We start from the raw sequence: 12121 nt of genomic DNA on the forward strand, positions 1-12121 counted from the left end.
GTCCATGAGAATGAATAGAATCTAGTCCATGAGAATGAATAGAATCTAGTCCATGAGAATGACTAGAATCTAGTTCATGAGAATGAATAGAATCTAGTTCATGAGAATAGATTATATTACTGTTCTCTCTCCTCCCACTAGAAGCTCCTCGGGAGGAGGGAAGTGTGTGTGTCAGCACCACCAGAAGTAGGTACCTCAGCCTTAGCCTAGCTGTAGCCCTAGCCAAGACAGTATTGATTGCATGGAAGTTTTTCTCACAGGCTCATAGCCAGCCTCTAATGCCTCTGTCAAACCTGGTTTACTCTGTGATCAGCCCAAGGAAACTCTAACCTCCAATGTCTTTGTCTAACCTGGTTTACTCTGTGATCAGCCTGAGGAAACTCTAGCCTCTAATGTCTCTGTCATACCTGGTTTACTCTATGACCAGCCTGAGGAAACTCTAGTCTCTAATGTCTCTGTCAAACCTGGTTTACTCTGTGACCAGCCTGAGGAAACTCCAGCCTCTAATGTCTCTGTCAAACCTGGTTTACTCTGTGACCTGCCTGAGGAAACTCTAGCCTCTAATGTCTCTGTCAAACCTGGTTTACTCTATGACCAGCCTGAGGAAACTCTAGTCTCTAATGTCTCTGTCAAACCTGGTTTACTCTGTGACCAGCCTGAGGAAACTCCAGCCTCTTGAATAGCAAGTAACTGTCTCAAAGCCATATAGGCTCTGGCCATCTATCTCAGTCCAACCTCTCACAACTATCTCACAAGTCTTATTAAAAATAAGTTCCCCTCAGGTAATGGTGCCAGTCAGGATAGACAATAAGTCATTGATGGTGTGATGACAGTGGTAGACCCTAAGGATGAATGATAATCTTATACCAAGGAAAATTGACATGATTTTGTATTGTTATTTTCAAAAGACTGGCCATTTATAGTGACAATGTAGCCTAAATTCAGAACCAGGTCAGCTGTGTCCGTGCAAAGGGGGTGAAGAGAAGGAACCACTGCCATCACCGGACCTCCCCTCCGTCACCGGACCTCCCCTCCGGTTCGTTACCATGACAACAGCCACGGATGAGGAGCATGCGGAGGGGACGGTACTCGGTACAGGTGTTGTTGTGGTTACCGCATCGCTTTAGATATCGCTGCTGTGATGACTGTAGTCTACTGGGCATGGATGGTAGCTGCGAGAACACCTACGCAATCCCACCATAGTTTCCCTATTCGGTAACCTTGCTTTTACGAAATACGGAATAGTATTTACGGGGGGGTGGGGGAATAATAATCAACAAACAAACGACACTATGGTGCATCACTCGGGCTCCATACAGTCCTTCAAGCAGCAGAAAGGTTAGTAGTTGCAGGTTCTGTGTGTTTAGTTTGGATTAGGCGAGTCGTGTCACTGAAATATTTATGGTCGAAGTGAAGTTTTTGTACCTTGTTTACGAGTTTTTGGAATTCAGTTATTTTTTGAAACGACAAGCAGTCACGAGCGTGCACCTTCATTGCCCGCGCGCTGTGATAAAACGGTCGCGTGGATGGGTGCCGCAGAGTTAACGGTTCTCTAAACATGTAAAATATATATTTCCGTTCGTTGTCATTTGACCATTGTAATGCATTGACTTTTGATGAACAATATAATTTCTATCTATGTAGCATGATATTCATAAAAAGTTGCCTTTAAAAAAAAATCTGTTCGCGCCCATAAATCAGCTACATTTGATCGTTAGTTTCACTATTTTCATGGCCCATTATCATCGATCTGACTTTGGTTTTATAGCCTACAGACACCTACATTCTACCAGCTTTATTGAAGTATTTTTTTTTTATTGGACAAAATGAGCCCCAAAACTGTTAAAAATAAACACCTTTGGTGCCTTTTACGTGATCATAATTATTTGATTTATATCACGATACAGTTATGGCAATGTAGGATACATTTATGACACCCGCTTTGTGTTCCAAAATCATTTTTTTTTAAACTAATTGCAATCTCAAATATCTTTACTTTGAAAGTTAAAATGCAGAATTATTAACACATGGATACTGTATAACTTATTTGTTGTTAGGCTATAAATATATATAAATATATAAATTTCTCTTGGAAAATGAGATTAAATTCAAGTAGCACTGAATTGCAGTTTTACAATTGGCACATAAATATCTTGCATCATCAAGAAACAGGGATAGGCTATTTCCCATTAAAGGTAAAGTGGGTTGTCTCTGTGTGTACATCCTAAATGGTACCCTATTCCCTATATAGTATGCACTAGAGCCTTGTGGGCTCTGGTCAAAAGTAGTGCATTAAAAAGGAAATGGGATTCCATTTTGGATAAAGCCTGTGTAAAATATATTTTAAAAAACGCTGTGTGTGGAAATAGCAACAGCACCACTCAAGCTATTTTGCTCTGTGGTGAGTGAATTATTCAGGAGAGAGTATGAGAGGGGAGATGTCTGGTCGAATCCCCCATAGAGGCCCTGGTCAAAAGTAGCGCAGTATATAATAGGGAATAGGGTGCTATAGGGCCCTGGTCTAAAGTAGTGCACTATATAGGGAATAGGGTGCTATAGGGCCCTGGTCTAAAGTAGTGCACTATATAGGGAATAGGGTGCCATAGGGCTCTGGTCCAAAGTTTGAGTTTATTTTATTTTTTACAGGGACAGTGCACATTAATCAACGTTTCAGTAAAAGTGACGGTTTTAGCCAGCCGGCTAATTTTCAACCGCAGTCCCTGGGCAGGTTATTAAAAACAATTACAATATAGACAATCAATGAGCAGTGAGCACACGCAGAGCAACATAGGACAAGCAAGACGTAGCATACAGACAGAGCAACATAGGACAAGCAAGACGTAGCATACAGACAGAGCAACATAGGACAAGCAAGACGTAGCATACAGACAGAGCAACATAGGACAAGCAAGACATAGCATACAGACAGAGCAACATAGGACAAGCAAGACGTAGCATACAGACAGAGCAACATAGGACAAGCAAGACGTAGCATACAGACAGAGCAACATAGAACAAAAAGCAGCAAGACAAAATTCATAAAAGCAACAGTGTTTCCACACCTCACAAGCTACAGACAACATGGAAAGCGGCAATACACAGCTAGGGATTATGTTCACAAATCTGATTGACCTTTAGTAGTAGTGCAACTGTTCTGCCTGCGGCTATGGAACCCTGACCTGTTCACCGGACGTGCTACCTGTCCCAGACCTGCTGTTTTCAACTCTCTAGAGACAGCAGGAGCGGTAGAGATACTCTTAATGATTGGCAATGAAAAGCCAACTGACATTTACTCCTGAGGTGCTGACTTGCTGCACCCTCGACAACTACTGTGATTATTATTATTTGACCATGCTGGTCATTTATGAACATTTGAACATCTTGGCCATGTTCTGTTATAATCTCTACCCGGCACAGCCAGAAGAGGACTGGCCACCCCTCATAGCCTGGTTCCTCTCTAGGTTTCTTCCTAGGTTTTGGCCTTTCTAGGGAGTTTTTCCTAGCCACCGTGCTTCTACACCTGCATTGCTTGCTGTTTGGGGTTTTAGGCTGGGTTTCTGTACAGCACTTTGAGATATCAGCTGATGTAAGAAGGGCTATATAAATACATTTGATTTGATTTGATTTGATATAGGGAATAGGGTTCGATTTGGGATGCAGCCCGAGGGAATCTCTGTCCACCTCTAAATGTAATGGAAAACAATTGTAATATGAGAGGCAGTGTTAGCCTCCAGCAACCCTCCAACGTATGCCTGTCCAGTGTCCTATAGGCATTTAACATGTAACATATGACAATGTTGTGACCATGATTGAATACTGCCAAAATAGTCTGTCTGTCTTGATAGAGCTTGTGTCGTACCTAGCTACCCTAAAGTGGCAATCAGCAGTAGAAACGATAACAAAGTGGCCTCTCCCGCCCCTGTTTTGGTAAAAAGCTGAGGGATGGAGGCTGGAGAAATGTAACCACTCTCAAAATTCATAGACAGAGTTATGGATGCAACGAATGACCATCCATTATATCAACATTATAGTTTTAACCATGTTTAACCATATATACGGTTTGTTTACATTTTCTTTGTTTACAAACATTGGAGTAAAACCAGCAAAATTTTTTGGGTTCTGATGGAGTATGACCGTTGAACTAAAGCTCATGAGGCATTTTATTAGTTATATTCTTCAACAATCATATCATTAGTTTATAAGACCAAAAATGGATGTCGCAACTGCTGGTTGCCCCTTTAAGATGGATGCACTAACTGTAAGTCGGTCTGGATAAGACCGTCTACTAAATGAATAAACAATACATTTAAATCAGTTTGGATTCCAGGCTAGTTTTGAAGGAAGAACTGTCCATGGGGGTCCTGTTTCTGTAGTGTGAGGCATTACATCATCATGACCACAGGGAACCTTGTACAGAGACAGAAGATAGGCCCAGAGGTGTAGCCATCCCACACAATGTGTTTCATTTCCAATATAGGGCAATGTTCCTACATCCAGTCTTCTGTCGCAAAGTTAGATTCGTCAACTTGTCTTGACTAGCTGATATTGTACAGCACGCCGGATCGCCTCATTGCGAAGTGAATTATGGGCAATATTTGGCGCATTTGTCCCTGGCGGTGAGCGGGGGGGGTGTAATGTGCATCCACAGGAATATTAATTGACTCATTTATCTGCTTCTTCCCCTCTCCTGACTGGCGATGTGTCCTAAATGGCACCCTATTCCCTGTGCGGGCCCTGGTCATAAGTAGTGCACTATGTAGGGAGTATGGTGCCATAAAGATGCAGACAAGAGTTTATGGCCCCATATTGATTGTGTAATGTATGTACGACTGACTCTTTAAAGAACATTAGCACAACTCCAATGATATCTGTTTAATTATTTAACACGTCTCTTCTGTTTTTGTCTGTATCTAAACTTATCAGAATTGTCTAATACATGGAGAGGGGGGTTAGAGCACGAGACAGAGAGAGAGACAGAGAGAGAGACAGAGAGAGAGACAGAGAGAGAGACAGAGAGAGAGACAGAGAGAGAGACAGAGAGAAAGAGAGACGGATAGAGACAGGGAGACTGACAGATAGAGACAGAGACGGATAGACAGAGAGAGACAGAGAGAGAGAGACGGATAGAGACAGAGAGACTGACAGATAGAGACAGAGACGGATAGACAGAGAGAGAGACGGATAGAGACAGAGAGACTGACAGATAGAGACGGAGAGACAGAGAGAGACAGAGAGATACAGAGAGCGAGAGACAGAGAGATACAGAGAGCTAGAGACAGAGAGAGACAGAGATTGGAGAGAGACAGACTGAGAGACACAGATAGAGACAGAGAGAGACAGACAGTGATAGAGACATTGAGATAAAGGGAGACAGAATGTGAGAGAGAGAGGGAGAGAGACAGCAGAAGGAGATGGACACAGACAGGCAGGGAGACACACAGACAGACAAGCAGGCAGACAGACAGACACCTACAGTGTTGTAACATGGCACATTACGTGGCTCTCCTCTGTAATTAGGATATAGCAGTATTATTACTGTATTATGTATTATATTGGTGTATCTGTGTATCTTTATCGGTGTATCGGTCTCAGCAGAGAGGATGTAGTATGACTGAGGTGTGTGTGTGTGTGTGTGGTACAAGATAATGTATCAGAGATAATGTGTGTGTGTGTGGCTGTGTGTGTTGCTCTGTGTGTGTGTGCATGGTATCAGATAGGGCTGCACGATATGGGCAAGAAATCTAATTGCGATTTTACATATATACAGTACCAGTCAAAAGTTTTGGACAAGCCTACTCATTCAAGTTTTTTTTTCATTTTTAACTATTCTACATTGTAGAATAATAGTGAAGACATCAAAACTATGAAATAACACATATGGAATCACGTAGTAACCAAAAAAGTGTTCAAAAATCAAAATATATTTTAATATTTTAGATTCTTCCAAGTAGCCACCCTTTGCCTTGATGACGTCTTTGCACACTCTTGGAATTCTCTCAACCAGCTTCATCTGGAATGCTTTTCCAATAGTCTTGAAGGAATTCCCACATATGCTGAGCACTAGTTGACTGCTTTTCCTTCACTCTGCGGTACAACTCATCCCAAACCATCTCAACTGGGTTGAGGTTGGGGGATTGTGGAGGCCAGATCATCTGATGCAGCACTCCATCATTCTCCTTCTTGGTCAAATAACCCTTAACCAGCCTGGAGGTGTGTTGGGTCATTGTCCTGTTGAAAAACAAATGATAGTCCCACTAAGCGCAAACCAGATGGGATGGCGTATCACTGCAGAATACTATGGTAGCCTGCTGGCTAAGCGTGTCTTGAATTCTAAATAAATCGCAGACAGTGTCACTAGCAAAGCACCTCCATACACCCACACCACCACCTCCATGCTTCACGGTGGGAACCACACATGCGGAGATCATCCGTTCACCTACTCTGCGTCTCACAAAGACACGGCAGTTGGAACCAAAAATCTCAAATTTGGACTCATCAGACCAAAGGACACATTTCCACTGGTCTAATGTCCATTGCTCGTGTTTCTTGGCCCAATCAAGTCTCTTCTTATTATTGGTGTCCTTTAGTTGTGGTTTCTTTGCAGCAATTCGACCATGAAGGCCTGATTCACGCAGTCTCCTCTGGGACAGTTGATGTTGAGACGTGTCTGTTACTTGAACTCTGTAAAGCATTTATTTTGGCTGCAATTTCTGAAGTGCAGTCAACTCTAATGAACTCATCCTTTGCAGCAGAGGTAATTCTGGGTCTTTCTTTCCTGTGGCGGTTCTCTTGAAGAAATGGATTGACTGACCTTCATGTCTTAAAGTAATGATGGACTGTCGTTTCTCTTTGCTTATTTGAGCTGTTCTTGCCATAATATGGACTTGGTCTTTTACCAAATTGGGCTATCTTTTGTATACCACTTCTACCATGTCACAACACAACTGATTGGCTCAAACGCATTAAGAAGGTAAGAAATGCCACAAATGAACTTTTAACAAGGTGTAACAGTATAACTTTAAACCGTCCCCTCGCCCCGACACGGGCGCGAACCAGGGACCCTCTGCACACATCAACAACTGACACCCACAAAGCACCGTTACCCATCGCTCCACAAAAGCCGCGGCACTTGCAGAGCAAGGGGCAACACTACTAATAGGTTTCAGAGCAAGTGACGTAACTGATTGAAACGCTACTAGCGCGTACCCGCTAACTAGCTAGCCATTTCACATCCGTTACAAAGGCACACCTGTTAATTGAAATGCATTCCAGGTGATTACGTCATGAAGCTGGTTGAGAGAATGCCAAGAGTGTGCAAAGAATTCATCAAGGCAAAGGGTGGCTACTTTGAAGAATTTCAAATCTAAAATATATTTACATTTGAATAACACTTTTTTGGTTACTACTTGATTCCATATGTGTTATTTCATAGTTTTGATGTCTTCACTATTATTCTACAATGTAGAAAATAGTAAAAATAAGGAAAAACCCTTGAATGAGTAGGTGTATCCAAACTTTTGACTGTTACTGTACATTGAACAAGAATATGAAAGTGTTGGTCCCATGTTTCATGAGCTGAATCGTTGTAATGTACTGCTGCATCTAATAGCATTTCAATTGGTACTGTATCAGTTCGGTTGTAGCAAGATAATGTGACTGCATCAGTAGTATTCCTCTCGTAATAATCACATGACCACATTATTTGAACATACATATGTTAATTGTTTAGGCCTGAATACACAAATGCAGTGATAATATCTTATACTGTAATGGTACCAGGTATAGCATGTTCCTTTAGTATTTGATAAAGAAGGGAATTGCCTGCACACGGTATACAATGTACTTTATTGTCCATTTACATGGAAATTCATTTTGTGAAGTCAGCATACAAATATACAAAAACAATATACCATAATACATAGATATTATTCACCATATTATGTTGTTATGCTGATTCCCTGTAGTCCTGTACCATGTTATGTTGTTATACTGATTCCCTGTAGTCCTGCACCATGTTATGCTGATTCCCAGTAGTCCTGCACCATGTTATGCTGATTCCCTGTAGTCCTGCACCATGTTATGCTGATTCCCTGTAGTCCTGCACCATGTTATGTTGTTATACTGATTCCCTGTAGTCCTGCACCATGTTATGTTGTTATACTGATTCCCTGTAGTCCTGCACCATGTTATGCTGATTCCCTGTAGTCCTGCACCATGTTATGTTGTTATGCTGATTCCCAGTAGTCCTGCACCATGTTATGTTGTTATACTGATTCCCTGTAGTCCTGCACCATGTTATGCTGATTCCCTGTAGTCCTGCACCATGTTATGTTGTTATGCTGATTCCCAGTAGTCCTGTACCATGTCATACTGATTCCCTGTAGTCCTGCACCATGTTATGTTGTTATACTGATTCCCTGTAGTCCTGCACCATGTTATGTTGTTATGCTGATTCCCTGTAGTCCTGTACCATGTCATACTGATTCCCTGTAGTCCTGCACCATGTTATGTTGTTATGCTGATTCCCAGTAGTCCTGTACCATGTCATACTGATTCCCTGTAGTCCTGCACCATGTTATGTTGTTATGCTGATTCCCTGTAGTCCTGCACCATGTTATGTTGTTATGCTGATTCCCAGTAGTCCTGTACCATGTCATACTGATTCCCTGTAGTCCTGCACCATGTTATGTTGTTATACTGATTCCCAGTAGTCCTGTACCATGTCATACTGATTCCCTGTAGTCCTGCACCATGTTATGTTGTTATACTGATTCCCTGTAGTCCTGCACCATGTTATGTTGTTATGCTGATTCCCTGTAGTCCTGTACCATGTCATACTGATTCCCTGTAGTCCTGCACCATGTTATGTTGTTATGCTGATTCCCTGTAGTCCTGCACCATGTTATGTTGTTATGCTGATTCCCTGTAGTCCTGCACCATGTTATGTTGTTATGCTGATTCCCTGTAGTCCTGCACCATGTTATGTTGTTATGCTGATTCCCTGTAGTCCTGCACCATGTTATGTTGTTATACTGATTCCCTGTAGTCCTGCACCATGTTATGCTGATTCCCTGTAGTCCTGCACCATGTTATGCTGATTCCCTGTAGTCCTGCACCATGTTATGTTGTTATGCTGATTCCCAGTAGTCCTGCACCATGTTATGTTGTTATGCTGATTCCCTGTAGTCCTGCACCATGTTATGTTGTTATACTGATTTCCTGTAGTCCTGCACCATGTTATGTTGTTATACTGATTCCCTGTAGTCCTGCACCATGTTATGTTGTTATGCTGATTCCCTGTAGTCCTGCATCATGTTATACTGATTCCCTGTAGTCCTGCACCATGTTATGTTGTTATACTGATTCCCTGTAGTCCTGCACCATGTTATACTGATTCCCTGTAGTCCTGCACCATGTTATGCTGATTCCCAGTAGTCCTGCACCATGTTATGCTCATTCCCTGTAGTCCTGCACCATGTTATGTTGTTATACTGATTCCCTGTAGTCCTGCACCATGTTATGCTGATTCCCAGTAGTCCTGCACCATGTTATGCTGATTCCCTGTAGTCCTGCACCATGTTATGCTGATTCCCAGTAGTCCTGCACCATGTTATGTTGTTATACTGATTCCCAGTAGTCCTGTACCATGTTATGTTGTTATACTGATTCCCTGTAGTCCTGCACCATGTTATGTTGTTATACTGATTCCCAGTAGTCCTGCACCATGTTATGTTGTTATACTGATTCCCTGTAGTCCTGCACCATGTTATGTTGTTATACTGATTCCCTGTAGTCCTGCACCATGTTATGTTGTTATGCTGATTCCCTGTAGTCCTGCACCATGTTATGTTGTTATACTGATTTCCTGTAGTCCTGTACCATGTTATGCTGATTCCCTGTAGTCCTGCACCATGTTATGTTGTTATGCTGATTCCCTGTAGTCCTGCACCATGTTATGTTGTTATGCTGATTCCCAGTAGTCCTGCACCATGTTATGTTGTTATGCTGATTCCCAGTAGTCCTGCACCATGTTATGCTGATTCCCTGTAGTCCTGCACCATGTTATGTTGTTATGCTGATTCCCTGTAGTCCTGCACCATGTTATGTTGTTATACTGATTCCCTGTAGTCCTGCACCATGTTATGTTGTTATACTGATTCCCAGTAGTCCTGCACCATGTTATGCTGATTCCCTGTAGTCCTGCACCATGTTATGTTGTTATGCTGATTCCCTGTAGTCCTGTACCATGTTATGTTGTTATACTGATTCCCTGTAGTCCTGCACCATGTTATGTTGTTATGCTGATTCCCTGTAGTCCTGCACCATGTTATGTTGTTATACTGATTCCCTGTAGTCCTGCACCATGTTATGTTGTTATACTGATTCCCTGTAGTCCTGCACCATGTTATGTTGTTATGCTGATTCCCTGTAGTCCTGCACCATGTTATGTTTTTATGCTGATTCCCTGTAGTCCTGCACCATGTTATGTTTTTATGCTGATTCCCTGTAGTCCTGCACCATGTTATGTTGTTATGCTGATTCCCAGTAGTCCTGCACCATGTTATGTTGTTATGCTGATTCCCTGTAGTCCTGCACCATGTTATGTTGTTATACTGATTTCCTGTAGTCCTGCACCATGTTATGTTGTTATACTGATTCCCTGTAGTCCTGCACCATGTTATGTTGTTATGCTGATTCCCTGTAGTCCTGCATCATGTTATACTGATTCCCTGTAGTCCTGCACCATGTTATGTTGTTATACTGATTCCCTGTAGTCCTGCACCATGTTATGTTTTTATGCTGATTCCCTGTAGTCCTGCACCATGTTATGTTGTTATGCTGATTCCCAGTAGTCCTGCACCATGTTATGTTGTTATGCTGATTCCCTGTAGTCCTGCACCATGTTATGTTGTTATACTGATTTCCTGTAGTCCTGCACCATGTTATGTTGTTATACTGATTCCCTGTAGTCCTGCACCATGTTATGTTGTTATGCTGATTCCCTGTAGTCCTGCATCATGTTATACTGATTCCCTGTAGTCCTGCACCATGTTATGTTGTTATACTGATTCCCTGTAGTCCTGCACCATGTTATACTGATTCCCTGTAGTCCTGCACCATGTTATGCTGATTCCCAGTAGTCCTGCACCATGTTATGCTGATTCCCTGTAGTCCTGCACCATGTTATGTTGTTATACTGATTCCCTGTAGTCCTGCACCATGTTATGCTGATTCCCAGTAGTCCTGCACCATGTTATGCTGATTCCCTGTAGTCCTGCACCATGTTATGCTGATTCCCAGTAGTCCTGCACCATGTTATGTTGTTATACTGATTCCCAGTAGTCCTGTACCATGTTATGTTGTTATACTGATTCCCTGTAGTCCTGCACCATGTTATGTTGTTATACTGATTCCCAGTAGTCCTGCACCATGTTATGTTGTTATACTGATTCCCTGTAGTCCTGCACCATGTTATGTTGTTATACTGATTCCCTGTAGTCCTGCACCATGTTATGTTGTTATGCTGATTCCCTGTAGTCCTGCACCATGTTATGTTGTTATACTGATTTCCTGTAGTCCTGTACCATGTTATGCTGATTCCCTGTAGTCCTGCACCATGTTATGTTGTTATGCTGATTCCCTGTAGTCCTGCACCATGTTATGTTGTTATGCTGATTCCCAGTAGTCCTGCACCATGTTATGTTGTTATGCTGATTCCCAGTAGTCCTGCACCATGTTATGCTGATTCCCTGTAGTCCTGCACCATGTTATGTTGTTATGCTGATTCCCTGTAGTCCTGCACCATGTTATGTTGTTATACTGATTCCCTGTAGTCCTGCACCATGTTATGTTGTTATACTGATTCCCAGTAGTCCTGCACCATGTTATGCTGATTCCCTGTAGTCCTGCACCATGTTATGTTGTTATGCTGATTCCCTGTAGTCCTGTACCATGTTATGTTGTTATACTGATTCCCTGTAGTCCTGCACCATGTTATGTTGTTATGCTGATTCCCTGTAGTCCTGCACCATGTTATGTTGTTATACTGATTCCCTGTAGTCCTGCACCATGTTATGTTGTTATACTGATTCCCTGTAGTCCTGCACCATGTTATGTTGTT

General features: G+C 42.2%; 1 protein-coding gene across 2 annotated transcripts in view; it reads left to right on the plus strand.

Annotated features, from left to right (window-relative positions):
• Positions 1-1063: 1063 nt before the first annotated feature.
• ano3 (anoctamin 3) overlaps positions 1064-12121 on the plus strand; it is a 141677-nt gene continuing 130619 nt past the window's right edge. For both annotated transcript variants that reach the window (XM_071405252.1, XM_071405253.1), the window contains exon 1: positions 1064-1338. In XM_071405252.1, coding sequence (XP_071261353.1) covers positions 1293-1338 — 46 coding nt within the window. In that variant the 5' untranslated portion in view covers positions 1064-1292. The remainder of the gene's footprint in view (positions 1339-12121) is intronic.

This window comes from Salvelinus alpinus, chromosome 6 (assembly GCF_045679555.1).
Source record: "Salvelinus alpinus chromosome 6, SLU_Salpinus.1, whole genome shotgun sequence".
Taxonomy (NCBI): domain Eukaryota; kingdom Metazoa; phylum Chordata; class Actinopteri; order Salmoniformes; family Salmonidae; genus Salvelinus; species Salvelinus alpinus.